We start from the raw sequence: 17947 nt of genomic DNA on the forward strand, positions 1-17947 counted from the left end.
AGACATGGCGGCTCAATGCTGGGTCACGCAGAGCCTCCCTTCCCCTCCTTGCCCCGGGCGCATGCAAACACCGCGCAGGGCCCCTGCCAAGCCCCCAAGACTCGGCGATCGTGTGCCAAGGGGGCAGGGCAGCCCTAGAGCTGTTCCAAGTTAGGAGGGGGCTCCTTGGAATGCGGGAGGCTCGGTCCCAACACCACAGGTAGATGAGGAAGCAGCTAAGTAAAGGCTCCAAGATGAGAAGAATCCCTCTTCCAGGGCAGTGGGATAGACAGCCAAGGCACTAAATGGTTTGGCACCTGGGAGCTTCAAGTAAAGTTGAGCGAGCTACCCACTGAAGGGCCGAGGCTCTGCAGACAGAGGTGGGCTTCAGCCGAGCATAGCTGGGCCCTCAAGGCCGGGAGCCCTGTGTCCTCGGGAGGATGGTGCAGGCCCACCAGCCTCCCTTCATCTCAGAACCGATCCAAGTGTGTCTATGAAGGTCATGAAGGCTGATCCTGAGACACTCCAGCTCAGCCGGCCCTTAGAGCAGGCACCGTGGGGACCTTCCCCTGCCCCAAGCAGGTGGCTGCTATGCCGGGGGGCCACCCTTCGGGGCCTGTAGCACAGTTTCCTGAATGTCTCTGGGGCAGCAAAGCTTGGTGGGGGACTAGGTTTGGATTTTCCAAAAGAGCAAAGCAGTTTTAGAGTCAAACTGAGCCCAGAAAAAGGAAGTTCAACTGGATGATGCTGAGACTGAGGGGGAAATTTGATGCGACTAAACAATAACAGAGTCAGATTGGCCTGAATGGTCCTCTCAGGCTCTGGGGAGCACAGAAGGAGACGGTCCTGAAGATGTTTCCAGCCACAGTAGCCACAGAGGAACAGCGAAGGGCCCAGCCCACCAAGCACAAGGATGGTCAACACTGACTCAAAAATCTCTGGCTCTTCTGTGGTTAGGAACTGAGGCTTAGAACTCATCATCCCTCCTTCCATCTCGCTTGATTCCCCATGCCCCCTGGCCCTCCACCCAGGTCAGGAATCAGTACTTCTTCCAGAGATGTTGTGTCCACCAAGAGGAAACACTCAGGAAGGCTAGAAATCTCCACCTCAGATGTTTTCAACTTCAGCCTCCCACTTAAATACTCTCCTTCTAAATACTTTTGCAGAAATATGTTTCCTACCCCATGCTTGGCAGCTGCCATATTCACTCGGTGCTGTCAACTTAAATCCTCCTGGCTGTGACACTGTGAGAATCCCCAACGAAAGGTGCGTGCCATCATCTCACTGCAAACCCCAGGTATCAGTGAATAAAAACCACTATCCCCTGCTCAGACAGAGCTCTCTTACTACTCCAAGGGGCTGCCAGCTGTCAGTCTGCAGACGTCCACAACCAAAACCCACAATGCAACGGGCCGCCGTTTCCACTACAGGAAAAAGCCCAAGGAATTCGATCAGTTCCTTGCTGGGAGGCAAAAGGAAGCAGTGCTTCCTCAGACATGACAACAGGCATTGTTCTACTCCCTCCTTCCCTGCTTCTGTCAGGAAATGATCCCATAAGTTCCTCGTCAGGGAAGGAAAGAGAGACGGCTCTGGCTTCTTGGAAGACGGGGAAGCAGCAGGGCAAGGAAGGAGTCATCTAGCGGTCCAAGCAGCCAGAGGTGGGGCAGAAAGAAAACATAAGACGTTTTCCTCAGCAGGACTCTTCCCTGAGTTTGGTTTTTGAGTTGAGCTCTCACCTAAATTCAACTCAAAAAAAGACAAGAGTCTCTCTTATCGACGTATCACTAAGCTCTAGCTCCAAGAAGGTGGCGTGAGACAGAGGAGGTGGGCAAGGGTTTCCCACCCTGTTCTCATCAAGGTCCAGGGCACTCAAAATCCCCCCTCCGCCACACCCCATCTCCCACAGATGCCCAAATCTGACCCCACCCAGCCCCAGACACAACATGAATTGCCCCTTGGCAAAACCCTAGCTCCTGCCCCAAAACACTCGAGTACAGACTCTTCTGCAAAATATGACAAACAGCTGTACAGTATTTGTACATTTACACAAAAATAGATCCTTTTATATATATGTAATACATATATATGTATTTATAAGTGGTTACACATTGGAGTCATAATTAGGCATCACCAATTGTAGTTGGCACAGTTTGTCATTTAAGCTCAGGGTCAAGTTCTATTTCACTTCACCGTTCCAAAGTACAAAAAGGAAAAAAGAAAGGCATTGCATCTCCATGATGTTTTCTTAAATTCAGTAACGCCGTAGGAAACGGTATGTACAGGTGGACAGCACCTCCTGACCCCTGCTCTGTCTCTTGGCTAGGGGCCAGGGTCTGAAGGAGACGGGTCAATGTGGCCGGCTGCTGGACTCCGACACCTGCCTCTTGCGTGCAGGGTTGTAGCCATTGAGACAGCCGTTGGTCTGTCGTTTGGAGAGCCCTCCATTCAGGATGTCCTGGATGTGCTGCACGATGAGGTTGATGGCCACTGTGAAGCAGAGACCAGCAGAGTGTTAAGGGTGCTGGCACAAGTGCAGGGGTGAGTCAGCATCTGTCGGGGAGAAGGACAGGCAGGAACCAGAGGCAAAAGATTTCCAGAGGAGTAGCTCCGCCACTTATACAGGCAAGTCACTCAACCTCCCAGTGTCTCTCACTAGGCTAATATGATCTTCCTCCCACAGGATCATTCTAAGGAGTAAGACAGACACTGTCTAGCACAGAATAAGCCCTTACGAACAGGCTGCTCATCAGGAGATGACCAGTCACCAGGACTACTGGGTGAAGCAATCAAACATTCTGCAGACCTGATGACCAGTCACAGTTTTGATAACAACTAGCTATGAGACCCTCCCAGTATGGAACCTATCAGCTTCCATCCCAAAACAGACAGCCCCATGGAAGGTTCTTGCCTACTCCTGAAAATAAACGGTGGTGCTATCTTTTATTTGAATTAGAATTATACACCTCCACCCAATGACCAATGTTAACAGCACTCCAAATGGAAGAAGTAGCAAGCGCCTTCTGACGTGATTCCCAAGGAAGAATGCCACATGACTTCTCTCCTATGGTATTCTTCTAGGTTGCAAAGCTGAATACAGTCATAAGAAAACAAAGGACAAACCCAAACTGAGGGCCATTCTACCAACAATGGGCCTGTACTCTTCAAAGTGTCAGTGTCGGGCCAGGCGAGGTGGCTCACACCTGCAATCCCAGCACTTCGGGAGGCCAAGGCAGGAGGATCGTGTGATCCCAGGAGTTCAAGTCCAGCCTGGGCAACATAGCAAGACCACGTCTCTACAAAAAAATAAAAAACTTAGCTGGGCATGGTGGCATGTGCCTATAGCCCCAGCTACCGAGGAGGCTGAGGTGGGCCCAGGACGCTGCAGTGAACCATGATCATGCCACTGTAATCCGCCTTGGACAACAAAGTGAGGCCCTGTCTCCAAAAAAAAAAAAAGTCAGTACATAAAAAAACAAAGAAGGGCTGGGGAACATCTCCATGTTAAAGGATATTATAGCAACGGTTTCCAGAGCATCATGACAAACTGTGGTGATATACTAAGAATATCCTTGTTCTTAAAAAATTAGGGTAAAATATTGCAGTAACTCACTCCCAAACAACGCAGCAAATATAAAAGCTTTTTTTTAAACAGAGGGGAGATGGAATACATTGTAAAAAGAATGAGAAGATAGGGTTCTATCTTACAGATCAACTCTGCCATATGCCTAGTTCAGAGACATTCATACTTCCAAGACAAGACAAACAAATAAATAAATATAATAATGGTGGCAAGCAGCTTCCTCTAGGAAGGGCTCTGGTGGTGGCAGGTTAGAGCAAGGAGGAAATCTGGTTTTGTTAAAAGGTAGTGTTGGATGCAAGGTCTTCAAGTATCATCCCAGGAGTGGTCATATAAGGCCGTCTACAGCCCTCTGTTCTGCCAGAGGAACACAAGCTTGTGTCTAGCCCGGTACACGTGTGTCCACACACCCAGAGGCCTGTTCTCTCGGCCAGGCAGGTGGGCAGACATGTGGCTCTGGTTCACGATCACAGATGAGTGGGACAGCCAGCCCTGTCTAGTCACCTCGTCCTGTTTCACATTGTAACTAAGGGCAGAAGTTATGCACCACAGGATGACACCCTCCGGCACTCACCTAGATTATCTGCACCTCTAGGGATGATCACATCGGCATATTTCTTTGTCTGTGGAGAAAGACAGTTATGATGCATTAACAGAGGAATTCAGAGACAAGCTGGCCTGAGCCCCTCTCCAGGAGATTCTGGAAAAACGAGCAGCCTGCATCCTATCGATCACAGACGGCACAGCGTAAGGCTTCGAAGAGAAGATCATTTACAACTTCATGGTGAAGGTAGCTAGAAAACTGGGGAAAACTAAGGAAGCACCTTGTTGAGCTAAGATGTGAGTGTAAGGAAGGAGGAATAAAGAATAAAGTCATGGGTCAGAGGGAAGTGGTACAGACTGGGTTCATCAAAGCAAACTGCTCAGCCGGGCTCGGTGGTTCAGCCTGTGATCCCACGCCTTTGGGAGGCTGAGGTGAGTGGATGGCCCGAGGCTGTGGGTTCGAGACCCGCCTGGGCAGGCGAGACCTCATCTCTACAATAAATCAAAAAATCAGCCGGGCGTGGTAACGCACGCCTGTAATTCCGGCTACTCGGAAGGCTGAGGCGAAAGGATCACCGGAGCCCAGGAGGTCGAGGCTGCGGTGGCCGGGAGCGGCCACTGCACTCCAGTCTGGGTGACAGAGTGAGACTCCAACTCAAAAAAAAAAAACTGATAATTCACATTTAATGGCCTACCATGGATTTTAGCCACTCTAGCTATATTAGGATTCAGCTTTTTCTTGAGTTCTCGTTACTAATGTTTAACACTGTCTCAGTTTATGACCTGCACAGAGGACATGGTCTTTGAAACTGAACACTTAACTGCCTCTAGACCACTAGGAAAAATTAGGAATTAGAAAAACCCAAACTTAAAAAGAGATGGGTCTTTCTTCAATTTTTATAACAGTCTAAAAGGTAGCACCATTCACTCCTAGCACAGGGTTAAATCAGAAAAAGTAATCTCCACTGATGACTGGCTCTGTTGCTACACTATTTAATTTTTTTTTTAAAGTAAGGCTATAAGTAGACACTTTTTAAAAATTTACTAAGATTCCGCAGACCATTTTTACAAATAACCATATCCTGGCATACAACCTAAATTCAGTATGAGGCCACATAAAAAATGCCTTCAGAGACTGGGTGTGGGCATTCTTACTCCTGCAGCTTCCATGCTAGAACTACTGGAATATGACTGTGTCAGACCCAAATCTAACTTAGGCACTGATCAAGTCCAAGTTTCTGGCTCACAGGGGAATGAGCTGGTCTTCCCTGGGCAGTGAGCTGGACAGCAGGAACAAGCAGAAAACAGCCCAGAATCCTGAGCTCCATTATGACTAAGTTAAACAGAGAATGAGCAGCTAACTCTAATGGATACCCAATGATGCCATGCTTTGCATTCTTATTAAGTTAGAAAGAGCAAGAGAGTCCTGAGATAGATAAATGAATGGAAAGAATTTCAAGGCCCTCAGCCCTTTCTGGCATCTTCCCAGTAATCTGATCTTGTAACTCAACTGTCTCTCCAGGGCAATGAACAGGTATCAAGGTTACTCAGCTAACTCAGGAAGTCTACCTGCCCCCTGCTCAAAACAAAAGTCAAGTAAACAGGCTTAAAGAGACAAAGGTAGTTTGAAACCCTATTTTTCTGGGAGAGAAAAAAGAAAGTGAAATATTAGAACAAACAGAAAAATCCCCATACCCAGCCTTCTCTAAACCTATTCTCAATTACTTCAGAGATTCCAGCCTCCCCAAAAGATCTCAACCAAGACCAAGATAAATCCCAGCCTGTCCCTTCTTCCCTCTCTCTGAGCTTAATTTTAAATGATTAAAAAGCCAGTCCATGGTTTGGCCATGCTGGAGAAGACACAATGACTCAGGTATAGAATTCCCCTGAGTTAAATACTTCTCCCTCCAAAACCAGGTTCTCTCTTACATCTTCCTCTCCTGCAAGCCGACCACACCACATCTCTTGTGTCTTCCCCAGGCTGAGGGCTGATTTGCTGTAAATTGATAATGTGCCCTTTTCCCTTCCTTCCTTCTCTGAAAGCCACCTCACTAGAGAACTCCCAGCTGCCATGAAGAACACTAGTAAGTTAATTACAAGTCCCGCCAGGGTGGAAGTGAGGAAGCTTATTCCAGGATGTCATGATGCTTCCCAAATGAGAGTTGTACAGGGGCTAAAGACATGCTTGACCAAATGCAGGGCTCGCCTGGGGTGGCAAGAGAGATTCAGGAGACACCTTGGGCCACAGCCCTCGGGCCACTGATACTCCAACCCTTGCAAACCTTTGAGACATACAAATGGCTGAGGACTACTCTTAGGACACACGTTCAGTCAAGGGCCTCGCACCCTGATCCCACCACGCAAGAAGCATGGAACTAGTTGGGAATTCACCAGCCAAAGGACTAGCGGGACCCTACAGGGCTAACCCCCAAGAAAGAACAGCAGAGCTCTTGGAAGAAACATAGAGACAAGGTAAGAGGGCTGAAGGTTGCCCTCTCTTGGGACTCAGGACAAGATCAATCAGAGACAGGATTCAAGCTGGAGAGTGCCAGCAATTTGCAGACTTTCATTTGTATCATTACATTTTAAATTCAACAAAAACAAACCAAGAATTCAACTCACTGGCAAGCAGAATTCTTCAAAGGCAGGCTTGACGAACGTAATATACTGAGACAGAATCTGCTCAAGGTCCCTCCCTCTCTCGCTGATGTCCCTTAATACTGTAAGAGAAGGAAAAAAACAAGAATCAGAAAACGGCGCATGTGCCAACACACACACACCCTTCCCGAGGAGGCCAGGCTCACGCAAGCTCCACTCTGGATGATGCACAAGCCTGAGAGACTTGGCCAAGAGGAGATCAGCAGCAGCTTTTTGACATCTCACTATAATATTCTGCTTTGACAAAATGCTCTCTGAAACAAAAGACAGGCCACTGAGGCCAACAGCCTTCTTGTTTCAAGCAATATTTGATCCAAACAAAATTTCAGCACAGCCCTGGAGAGCTCATTGTAACAGGAAGAGGCCTGGGCTGCATCCCGGCCACTTGTACTTGTACTTACCTGTGCCCATGAGTACAGCAACCTGCTGTTCAAGCATCCGCTCGCTGCTCCCAGTTCCCAACCACACCCCTCTGCGGGTAGAAGGTGGATAGAGGAATCAACTGTGGTCAGCCATTCCCACTGATCTCAAGCACAGAGGTTTGCAAATAGAAAAACCACTTGGTGAAAGATGAGAAAATTAAGCTAGGAAACAGTGGGCTGGGGTGTCAAGATGCCTGGGTTGACACAAACTTACCATCTTCTACCTTCTTTCCCAGGTCAGTTTTATTCAGGGACTTTCACCAAACTCTCTTTTTAAGAGTCAAAAAACGGAAAGGGGACTGGTCCTCCTGGCTCTGCCACTGGACACTAACCTCCCTGAGCCTCAGCTTCCCCCAGGGAGTCAGTTTGGAAGGAGAGACTAATCAAAACAGCCTCTCTCAGCTGGGTGCAGTGGCTCACACGTGTAATCCCAGCACTTTGGGAGGCCAAGGAGGAAGGATTGCTTGAGACCAGGAGTTCAAGACCAGCCTAGGCAGCATAACAAGAGTCTACAAAAAAGAAAATCCAAGTAAGAACAGTCCCTCTCTATAGATGTCATTTTAATCTTAGCACCTGAGCTACTCAATCTTTCGCCCCACCTCTAAATTTTATCCTCTCCATCATCAATTGCAACAGCCCCTCAACACCTTCTCAACCACGTCTCAGTTAACAGACACAAGCCATGGGGTCAAAGTCACTGTAAACAAATATGGACATATCTGTGAATAAATTTCTGGAAAGCTAAATATGTCTGTGACTGTGCGTACGTGCATGAGTACACACACAAAGGCAGGACAGGGAAGGAGGGAGGGTATATCACAGCCACGATCCAGGTTGACTTGAAGTCTGAAGTTTGTACAATCAGAAGGTTAGAAAACTCTCAGGATGACCATATTCCAAAAAGCTAGGCACTAAATTACCACATCTGACTTTGATACCAGTTCCTTGACTGATAAATTGTTTTCTCCACAGGACGTTTCCCGTGGTAGTAAGATGGCTAGTTGGTCCCTAATGTGCCAGGACTTGCCTGCCTGACCCAGCAGCAGTGACTTCTGGAGCCAGGAAGTGGTTTTCTCTGACACTGCAAGCAGGGCTCGGGCTCCTGCAGGCGACCTGCTGCCCCGGCAGATCTGCAGGAGACCTGCCAAGAAGGAGCCCTGGATGCCACCATGTGGTGCCCCCAGAAGTCCTCAGAGCTCTGGCACAGACTTAACAAGTTCAGCGTGGCCAAAACACACAGTGAGCGCAACCTCCTATTCTTCACAGGTCTCCAGATAAAGCCCAGAGAAAAAAGGAAACCAGATCAAAAGAACTAGGGAAAAAAACAAATACTTACACCCATACCCAGGCAGCTTCTGCCCTGGAACGTCCAATGCTGGTGTGTTTCACAACACACTTTTCACATAGCTGCTGACAGCTTGAGCACTGCAGGGAGCCTGTCCTCTACCCAGTCGCGTGCGCGTGCGCGCACACACACGCGCGCGCACGCACACACACGCGCGCACACACACACACACACACACGTGCATGTCCACTCTGTCACATGGCCCACCTAAGGCCACCACCCGTGCCCTCAGGCCCCTTCTTTCCTGAAGACCTGGTGGGCTTCATCCATCTTGTCACTGGAAAGAAGAAGTTAGTCATGCAAAACGCAGGTGGCAGAGCAGGTCACAATGAATCTGTTCTGTGGCTCAAAGCAGCTTCTTGCTCTGCCTCTGGGGCTGTGAGCCCTTGGGTCTGACTCCTGACTCCACAAACTTCTACTACTGTGACCTTGGACAAGTGACTTAACCTCTGAGTCTCAAGTTCCTTAACAGGGACATTAATGGGGCTTCCTCATAGTTACCATTCAGGAATACAGGCAGATGTGCATGAAACTCTCTTCAGCACAGTGCCTGGCACCTCATGCATGTCCCCTAAACACGTGTTTCCCTGATGCTTACAACAACAAAAGAACCCAAGGAAGTTTTAGGACAGCGGTGGCTCCCTCCATGACAGAGCAGCCCAACGTCGTGGGAGGGCAGGACCTTGAACTTGAGTAAGCCGGTCAGACCCAGCTGAAAGGGGGAAGTAAGGGGGAGAGGGCAGCTGGAAAGAAAGGAGGGGATGGCAGGAGACAAGCACACGGGAAGACATACTTGGAGAGGGAGAAATGGGGATGAGAGTTACACTCCAGCTTCCATGCTGGGACAGAGAGCAGGAATGGGTCAAAATGTTGACCAGACACTAGGAATATGCAAAATCAAGGGGCTCTGCACACCTCTGCTCCACATGGGGCTTCAACAGAGCTGTCACCCTGAGCACACTGGGACTCCTCCTCAAGCCAAAGACAGCCCAGGGCCAGCCAGCTCATTGCACTGAAAGGTCCCACCCCTCAGGCACAGTCAGGAAATGAGATCAGGCTAAGGACTGAGTCAGAACAAGATCTTAGCACAAACCACAGACACCGGGGACTCAAAACCAGCTCCCTATTATTGTTCTGACACCAGCACATTGGCTGGGCCAGGACAGGCCCTTTCAGAGGAGGGTAAAGGGCAGAAAGCTACAAGGCTACCCCCAGCCCCGCTAGACCTTCCACTTCAGCCTTTCCAAATCCAGTCATGCTCCTGCTGGTTAACCAAAGCCTAGAACAAAACTTAGGATGCAAAAATAAAGACAATTCCTCAGTGGTAAAGTCAATTCAGTTTAAAAACTAGATGGAGAAATGTGTTACCTATGGGAAATGGGAAATGTGTTACCCTACGTGAAATGTGTTACCTTAAAGAACAGACTGAACACCCTGAAGGTCCAGTGCAGCCCTAGCTCTAGCCAGGGATTGAGAATGACATACGAGGGGACAAGTTGTGGGCAGTCCTAAATCCCCCCACCCCAGCATTGAGGATGGATCAGGGTAGACAGCGCAGAGGGGTTTCCGGTAAGGCAAGCCCTACCGGAAACCAATCCCTAGGGACCCCAACGGGAAGGAGGCATGTCTTGGCCAGGCTGCATTATTCGAAGGCAGTCTCTTTCCATGAAGGTCAAGTTGGCATGTGGGGGATTCCATGCCCAGGAGGGTGTCAATGACAGCTCAAATCATAGGTGCTAACTCAAGTTCCTGGGAATGTTCTCAAACCCAACCAATAGCTGCTTCTGACTAACTCCCCCTCCCCCCAGTCATACTTCCTGTACCACCTCCACACTCCACAAAGCACATGCCAGGCATGTTTTTTGTCCTATGTGGAGGGAGAAAGAATCTGTAGAACTAGCATGTGGGAAAGTCCCACGAGTCTGCCAGGAAAGTGACTGGGCAGTGGGTGACAATAAGCCAGTATATCAGAAATGAGGGTAGAGCCCTACCCAGGCAGCCTCAGGAAAGGCAGGGGGGTGGCAGGATGGCCCTAAGAGACCCCAGGGAAAGCCACCATAACCACAGGAATGTCTTCCATTCCCCATAAGGATCCCAGTACGAGAAAGGAGAGGGAATGTTCTGTTTAACCAGATCATATGATCTGCTTGAATCAGACACTAAGATTCACTTTATTTCTGAGGTCATCGCTGCTGCTCAAAACGTGGTTCTGATTCTCCGAGTGATGTTTCACACACCCTCCTCAGGGCCTACCTCAGATCACTGCATCCTTGACACCCAGTGCCACCTGCTGGACTCAGAATGGCATCAGCTTGGGTATCACCAGCTCCTGGGGACATCCCAGACCTCCTCAGAGGTCCTGGCCAGTCATGACAGAAAACTCAGAAAACAGAACAGCGCTAACCACACCATCCCTGCTCTTCCCGATGAATGCGCCACCAACATTTTACCTGCACAACTTCTAATCTCCACAACCATCCCAGGAGTACTAATCATTAGATGGTACCCTAACAGGAAAAAGATGTGAAGACAATTTGCCCAAGGTCACACATCGAGTCAGTGGCAAAACCAGGAACTCAGCCCAGGTCTCCTGACTCCAAGATTAATGTGCCCCTGTGTATTCAGCTGCCTCTCTGACTCAGCAAGCTAATATGGACAACGAGCACATCAACCAAAGCAGAGCCTGGAGTGACGGGTCAGAAGCATGGGGGGCTGTCAGGCGCAGGCTCCAATTATCCATCCAGAAAGACCACATAAATCCCACCTGGCCATGCGCATGACACCAAAAGCAGGCCTGTCTCCCCAGAATTACCCAGAAAGAAACTCAAGCTGAAGCTGCCACAAGGGTCCAGTCACAAAGCTGACTGGGGATGGGGGTTTCTAGGACTAAAATGCAAGCTCCTCCCACACCCGGGCTTGCTTCCTTTCCATCTCATGGCGCTACCAGTCCCCACCCTGCCTGCAAGCAAAGGTGTGGCTCCTAGTGATTTACTACAGAGTGGATCACATTACTACTCAGAAGGGCAAGACCCAGGCCTGGTTTCTCTCAAGGTCCACTGATCCCATTAGCAATTCTTGTGGGCTGAGCGTGGTGACTGGCTCACACCTGTAATCCCAGCCCTTTGAAGGCAGAGGCAGGAGGATTGCTTGACCCCAGAAATTCAAGACCAGCCTGGGCAACATAGTGAGGCCTCATCTCTACAAAAATAAAAAAAAAAATTTTTAATTGGTCAGACGTGGTGGTACACACCTATTATCCCAGCTACTCAGGAGGCTGAGGCAGCAGGATCCCAAGCCCAGTAGGGCGAAGCTATATGAGCCGTGATCATGCCACTGCAATCCAGCCTGGGCAACAGAGTAAGACCCCGACTTAAAACAAACTAACTAAAAAAACAAACAAACAAAAAACCCCCACCAGTTCTTGTCATGATAGTACTAAGCTGGATAAACTGCAGATTTGTTTCATGAATGAGAAAATTACCCAGACATTGATGTGTCAACAATGTGCCCTGTGAGTAAGGGCTACCCTCATCATTTTGTATCTCCCTCCCTTTCTGGCACAATAAAGGCACAAAGCTTAGTCACCTTTCATTCTTCTGTTCAGTCACCCCCACCCACTGCCCTTGCTGGATACTGTCACCTCTAACTCATCTCTCCCCAAGCCTGAGGACGACAGTTCTACGCTTGCCTAGATCGGTAGTACTGCCCCCCAGAGTCACACCGGCGGCAGGCTTTCCCTTCCTCCGTCAGAATCTGCGACCAACACGGAGCAGTGGCTATTTCACTTGCCTTGCTCAAAACCCCGTGGTGGCTTTCCCCTGCCCACCAGGAGCCAAACTGGAAGCCTCAGTCCCTACAACCGCATGCAAAGCTACTTTCTAGTATCTCTTTGTGCAACCCTGTACACACTCCAGCGACTCCCAGGACAAGCCACTGTCTGTACCTTGCTGTGTACCTTATGAGACCCTACCACATCTAAGTCCTGACCCCTTCCTCCATGAAGCCTCCCAATCTCTTCTGGTGGAAGCAAACTCTCTGTTCAATGTCCTACAGGGCTTAATTCACAGACTTGGCTCCCCAAACCTGTGCTCAGGGCACAGGGCCTTAGCATGGGCAGGTGCATACTCACTAAGGCCTGCAGAGGGAAAGGCCAGCCTCCTGCTCCTGAGCTGGCTAGAAAGAGTGATCAAGCCTACATACAGACTGCTAGAAGAAAAAGGGCCAGAGAAGCAGGCTAATAGACAGGCCACCCAGCACTGCAGGCAACAAGGGCATCCTGTCCTCAGCCTCCTTAGTTCCTCAAATTAAGGCATCTGATTTTGATACCCTGTGGGAAAATCACAAGGAACTAAGCACTTCAACCAACTTTTCCCCAGCAAAACCAGACATCAGCTTATTTTGTCTGTGACCTCGCAAGCCTTTCATCATCTGAAACAGTGACTAAGCCCTTCTAAATGTCACCAAGTGTTTGGGCAGCAGGGTATCCTGGGGATGGACTGATGTAGCCTCATGTGACACACAGCTGCCTTGGGGAAGGCACAGGCTTCAGACTCAGTGGGGGCAGGGACCCGTCCACAGACACCCAGTTCCCCTGCCCCCAAGGTGGCTGCCAACAGGGCCACCTTGAGCTTTTAGAACGCACCTCTGCGGGAGAGCCGGGTGTCTGCATCCGTATCTACAAAAAGCTTCATCTGGAACAGGTCTCGTACCTCCTGGGAGTAGAAGGCCAGGATCCCCTCAAAGAGCACCACGTCTGCGGGATAGACGGTGACCGTCTCCTCCTTCCTGTAAAGCACAGAGCAGAAGATGGGCCGAGCCAGGCAGGGGACAACAAGGGAAGGGAGAAGGAGAGCCAGGGCATCTGGCCGAGCTGAGTTCTGGGTTTCTTTTCCCCTTCAGACTTCAAGCAGGTGAAGGGCTTAGCTAACACAGCCTCACAAAGCCCGGGGACCACCATCCAAAAGCCAAGGGAAGGGTGTTCATGGCTGGAACAAAGGTCTCCTCTGACCACTTCTGAACTTTCACCATAAAGCAGAAATAGAGACCAGACGTCCGTCTCCATGGAATAATAAAAATACCTGCTGTTAAATGAAAAATAAAAACAGACAAAAGCAGATGTGATTTCTTTTTCCTCCAAAGGCGTCTCCAGGAATGCTCTTGCGTCTGGCATCTGAAGAACCTGACACTCTGAACTTTAAAAACAGAAACTCAGTGTCCTCTCAACAACCCCACCCTCTTCCCACCAGTCCTGAAGCAACCAAAAGGAGGGAGGAAAGAACGGAAGGCGGAAGGGGGAAAAAAGTTCTAGAAAAGAGGACACAGACGGGAAAGCATCTGTGAGGAAATACAACCTGAGTTCTGTCTGGTCTGGCTCTACCACAGGCCAGCATGGCAGCCACCGGTCAGCACCAAGCTTACTAGGTCTGCTCTTCCTGATCAGTAGATCAGGGAATACACACCCACCCACACAGCTGGGAAGCCCAAGGCGCTGCTAATGTAGACATGGTAGACATGACTTTCCCAGGTGAGGGTGAAATGCTATTAATGGGTGAGTGAGGGGCTCCCACGCTCAGACCTGCCCGGGCCCAGCTTTGCCCTGCCTCAAATTCCACCGCACTCCCGTCCTCTGGTTCTGCCCTATGATTCACTGAAAGGGAAGCAAGGATCATCACTGCAAGGTTTTCATCGCCTTGACTAACAGGTTGGCAAACATTTGTGTATAAGACAAATGTTTTAAAAGATCTTTAAAATGATGGTTCTATCTGTGCAAACATAAGGAGGTCAGGAATTACTGCCAGTTGAAGAGAATGCCACTAGAACTTCCAACCAATCAACACTCTCCCATGCCTCATTAGTTTGGACCCTTGGGCTTATGTCTGAGTTTTAAAACAGGCACTGCTGGGGTAGTTACCCAAGCAGCAGAATTTGGGGCAGAAAGATGGCAGAAAAGGGCCAGGTTAGGAAGATCAGCAGATACTCCAGAACCGTCGTACAGCTTGGATGTGTACCAGGATTATCTGCAGAGCTTTTAAAAACATTTTTACCTGGGTCCAACCCCACAGGGGCTCTAATTTAAGTAGTCTGGAGTGCAGCTCAAGCCTCAATATTGTTGAAAAGCTCCCCAGGTACTTCTAACATGCAGCCAGGTTGAGAAGCAGGAGTCTAGAGGATATCAGCTGCCAGAAAACAGGAGGCATCATTGTAAATAAGAAAGCAAGCAGTTGGTCAGACGCAGTGGATCACATCTATATTCCCAATATAGAGAGGCAAAGGCAGAAGAAACACTGGAGGACTGGAGGTCAAGACCAGCCTGGACAACACAGCAAGACCTCGTTTCCACAAAAAATTAAAAAACTAGCCAGGTGTGGTGGTGCGTTCCTGTAGTCCCAAGTTATTCAGGAGGCTAAGGCGGGAGGATCATTCAAGCCCAGGAGTTGGAGGCTGCAATGAACTACAATCACACCACTGCACTCCAGCCTGGGTAACAGATAAGAACCCATATCTTTAAAAAAAAATATGGGAGGTTGAGGTGAGAGGATTGCCTGAGGCCACAGGTTCAAGACCCCCGGGCAACTTGGTGAGACCTCATCTCTATAATAAATCAAAAAATTAGCCAGGCATGGTGGCACATGCTTGTAATTCCAGCTACTTGGAAGGCTGAAATGGAAGGATCACCTGAGCCTAGCAGGTCGAGGCTGCAGTGGCTGTGAGCATGCCACTGCACTTCAGCCAGGTCAACAAAGTGAGACTCCAAGTCAAGAAAAGAAAAAAAAAAGAGCGCAACCTGGGGGAGTTCAAAAGGAAGTAGACAGAAAAAGGGTCAACAGGAGCCACCCTAGGCAACGGCCCTACACCAGAAAGCAAATGGGCTCTGCTGAGAAACAAAGAGAATGTATTTGTGGGATTCCAAGGGTTCCATGTGCAAAACACACTAACAGGAGACAATGACTGGGCCAGGCTTACATACACAGGTTGAGTGTTCCCTAAGCAAAATGCTTGTTTCAGATTTGGGTTGTTTTTGGATTTTGAAACATCTGCATTATATGTATAGTTGAGCATCCCTAATCCGTAAATCTGAAATCTGAAATGCTCCTATGAACGTTTCTTTTGAGCGTCACATTAATCCTCAAGAAGTTTCTAATTGTGGAGCACTTTGGATTTGCAGTCAACCTCTACTGACACTGTATCAAGGGTTTATCAGGATGCCTTAACTGTGAACTGACAGAAAAGAATAAATGCTATTCCAGGAAGGAGTAAGCAACTGCCTGCTTTGTTGGGGGTACCCTAAGAAGTTGGAATTTATCACTTCTGAAGTCCACATGTAAGTCAAAACAGCTCAGAAGTAAAAACAAGTAAGCAAAAAGCAGAAACAACATTTATGAAGCAACTACTAGCAAAGAGCATGCAAGGAGCTATACTTGGCAGAATGTATCACTTAGATGTGTAGAGTCTGGCTATGAAGTCCCACAAAGAAACCTGGACTATTAGATCATTTGAAATGACCTAGGCCAACCATCTCATTTGGTTTATGAGGAAGAAGAGAACCAGAGAAAAGGATATTTGCAGCAAAAAGGTATCTTCTTAGTTTTAGTCCCACAGATTTTCATTTTTAAGTGGGATGGGATCCAAGAGTCCTGAATACCTTGAGATTTGGGGGAATGGCAGAGGGAGGTGGCTGTGGTCTAGAGTGGTCATGGAAAGTTTCTCAGAATTGATGGGCTCTGAGCCACTAAAAAATAAGGTTTTAAAATCCAAGGTCTAAAACAAATCAGGAGGAAAAGGGAAACATGTCTGTATTGGGAATTCTGCCGGGATTTTCTAGTAACACATGCACTTGGTGAAGCTCATACTGCACAAGATAGCTTCCCTTCTCACTCCTTGACTCTGCGCTGGTCAGGGTCTGGCCTCTGTCCTCAACCTGAACTTCCACTGCCTTCCCTCAGGCCCTGGGCAACTCCAAAGCATCTTCATGACAGCACTGTGGATCTTCTGCCCCCCTGCCAACACAATGACCTTTCCACTTCTGCATCAGAGTCATCTGTGGATCCCCACCTATATCACACTCATGCTCCTGGTCCTGCCATCTGTGGCCCTTCCCCATCTGAGGCCTGCCTGCTTCCCCTCACACCCACCCAGCCATCCACACCTACCCACTGTAGTTCCCCACCAAGCTCAACCATGCCGACCCCTGAAACGCTTCCCTCTCCGTCAACTTGGAAATACCCTTCCCCAACAACGCCTTGCCCTTTCTAACGTAAGCTTAAACATGGCCTCCTCCACACACAACTTGCTCTGAAGGCCCCAGCTCTTCTGCCTCTTTTATGCTCCTCTGCAGGCTCTGGCCTAAGCTGCCATGCTGCATTTTAATTCTTCAGCAAGACCCCACCCCAAACCTGGGAAGTTGTGGGCTGGGCTGTCTTTCATCAACTGATGCTACTGCCACTCCCCTGAGAACTACAACTCCCAGAATCCCTTTAGTCACAAGCTTCCAGGTGAAAGTGAGGCCAGGCACAGTGTGGTTCACGTCTGTAAGCCCAGCACTTTGGGAGGCTGAGGCAAGAAGACGGTCTGAGGCCAAGAGTTTGAGACCAGTCTGGGCAACATGGTAAGACCTCATCTCTACAAAAAAAATTGTTTAATTAGCCAGTCATGGTGGCATATGCCTGTAGTCCCAGATACTTAGGAGGCTAAGGCGGAAGGATCATCTGAGCCCAGCAGGTCAAGGCTACCTTAGCTGTAATCATGCCACTGCACTCCAGCTAGACAAAAGAGTGAAAACCTGACTTTAAAAAAAAGGTGAAAGTGAAGCAAAATATATAATACTCAGGAAATTCTAATGATGAGACTTTGCAAACGCTCCATAAACTCCCACACTGAGGCTGTGGGCCCAGGCAAGGTGATTTCTTAGAGTCATCCATGAACCCTTGCTCTGCTCCAGAGCCTCAGACTGGAGTCAGTGGGGACTACTTTCTCTGATTCTCTGACTACAGTCTTCCAGGTCTTCGTTCTCTCAGCCCCCAACATTCATGTGAGCTCCAATTCCTATACTAAACCTTTTTATTCCTATCTGATCTGTAGTGGTATGATTAGGCATGATAAGTATCTTGATCTTTGAATTTCCTTACAGGAGAACCTGGCCCATGGTAGGAAGTGCTTCGGAAGATTCTAGTGAGGACATGCCCATTGAAAGTAGACTGGATAGCCGGGCTCAGTCTGTAATCCTGCGCCTTGGGAGGCTGAGGTGAGTGGACTGCCTGAGCCCCAGGTTCGAGATCCACCTGGGCAACTTGGCGAGACCTCATCTCTACAATAAATCAAAAAAAATTAGCCAGGTGTGGTAACGCGTGCCTGTAGTCCCGGCTCCTTGGAAAGCTGAGGCAGAAGGATCGCCAGAGCCCAGCAGGTCGAGGCTGCGGTGGCCAG

At 49.0% G+C, this 17947-nt stretch overlaps 1 protein-coding gene across 1 annotated transcript in view; it reads right to left on the minus strand.

Annotated features, from left to right (window-relative positions):
* Positions 1-2058: 2058 nt before the first annotated feature.
* UCK2 (uridine-cytidine kinase 2) overlaps positions 2059-17947 on the minus strand; it is a gene marked incomplete at its 5' end in the record, with an annotated part of 18429 nt that continues 2540 nt past the window's right edge. The window contains 4 exons of the mRNA XM_008074641.2: positions 2059-2466; positions 4131-4179; positions 6722-6819; positions 13167-13309. Coding sequence (XP_008072832.2) covers positions 2327-2466; positions 4131-4179; positions 6722-6819; positions 13167-13309 — 430 coding nt within the window. The remainder of the gene's footprint in view (positions 2467-4130; positions 4180-6721; positions 6820-13166; positions 13310-17947) is intronic.

This window comes from Carlito syrichta, unplaced genomic scaffold (assembly GCF_000164805.1).
Source record: "Carlito syrichta isolate Samal-C Ts95f unplaced genomic scaffold, Tarsius_syrichta-2.0.1 Scaffold316759, whole genome shotgun sequence".
Classification (NCBI taxonomy): Eukaryota; Metazoa; Chordata; class Mammalia; order Primates; family Tarsiidae; genus Carlito; species Carlito syrichta.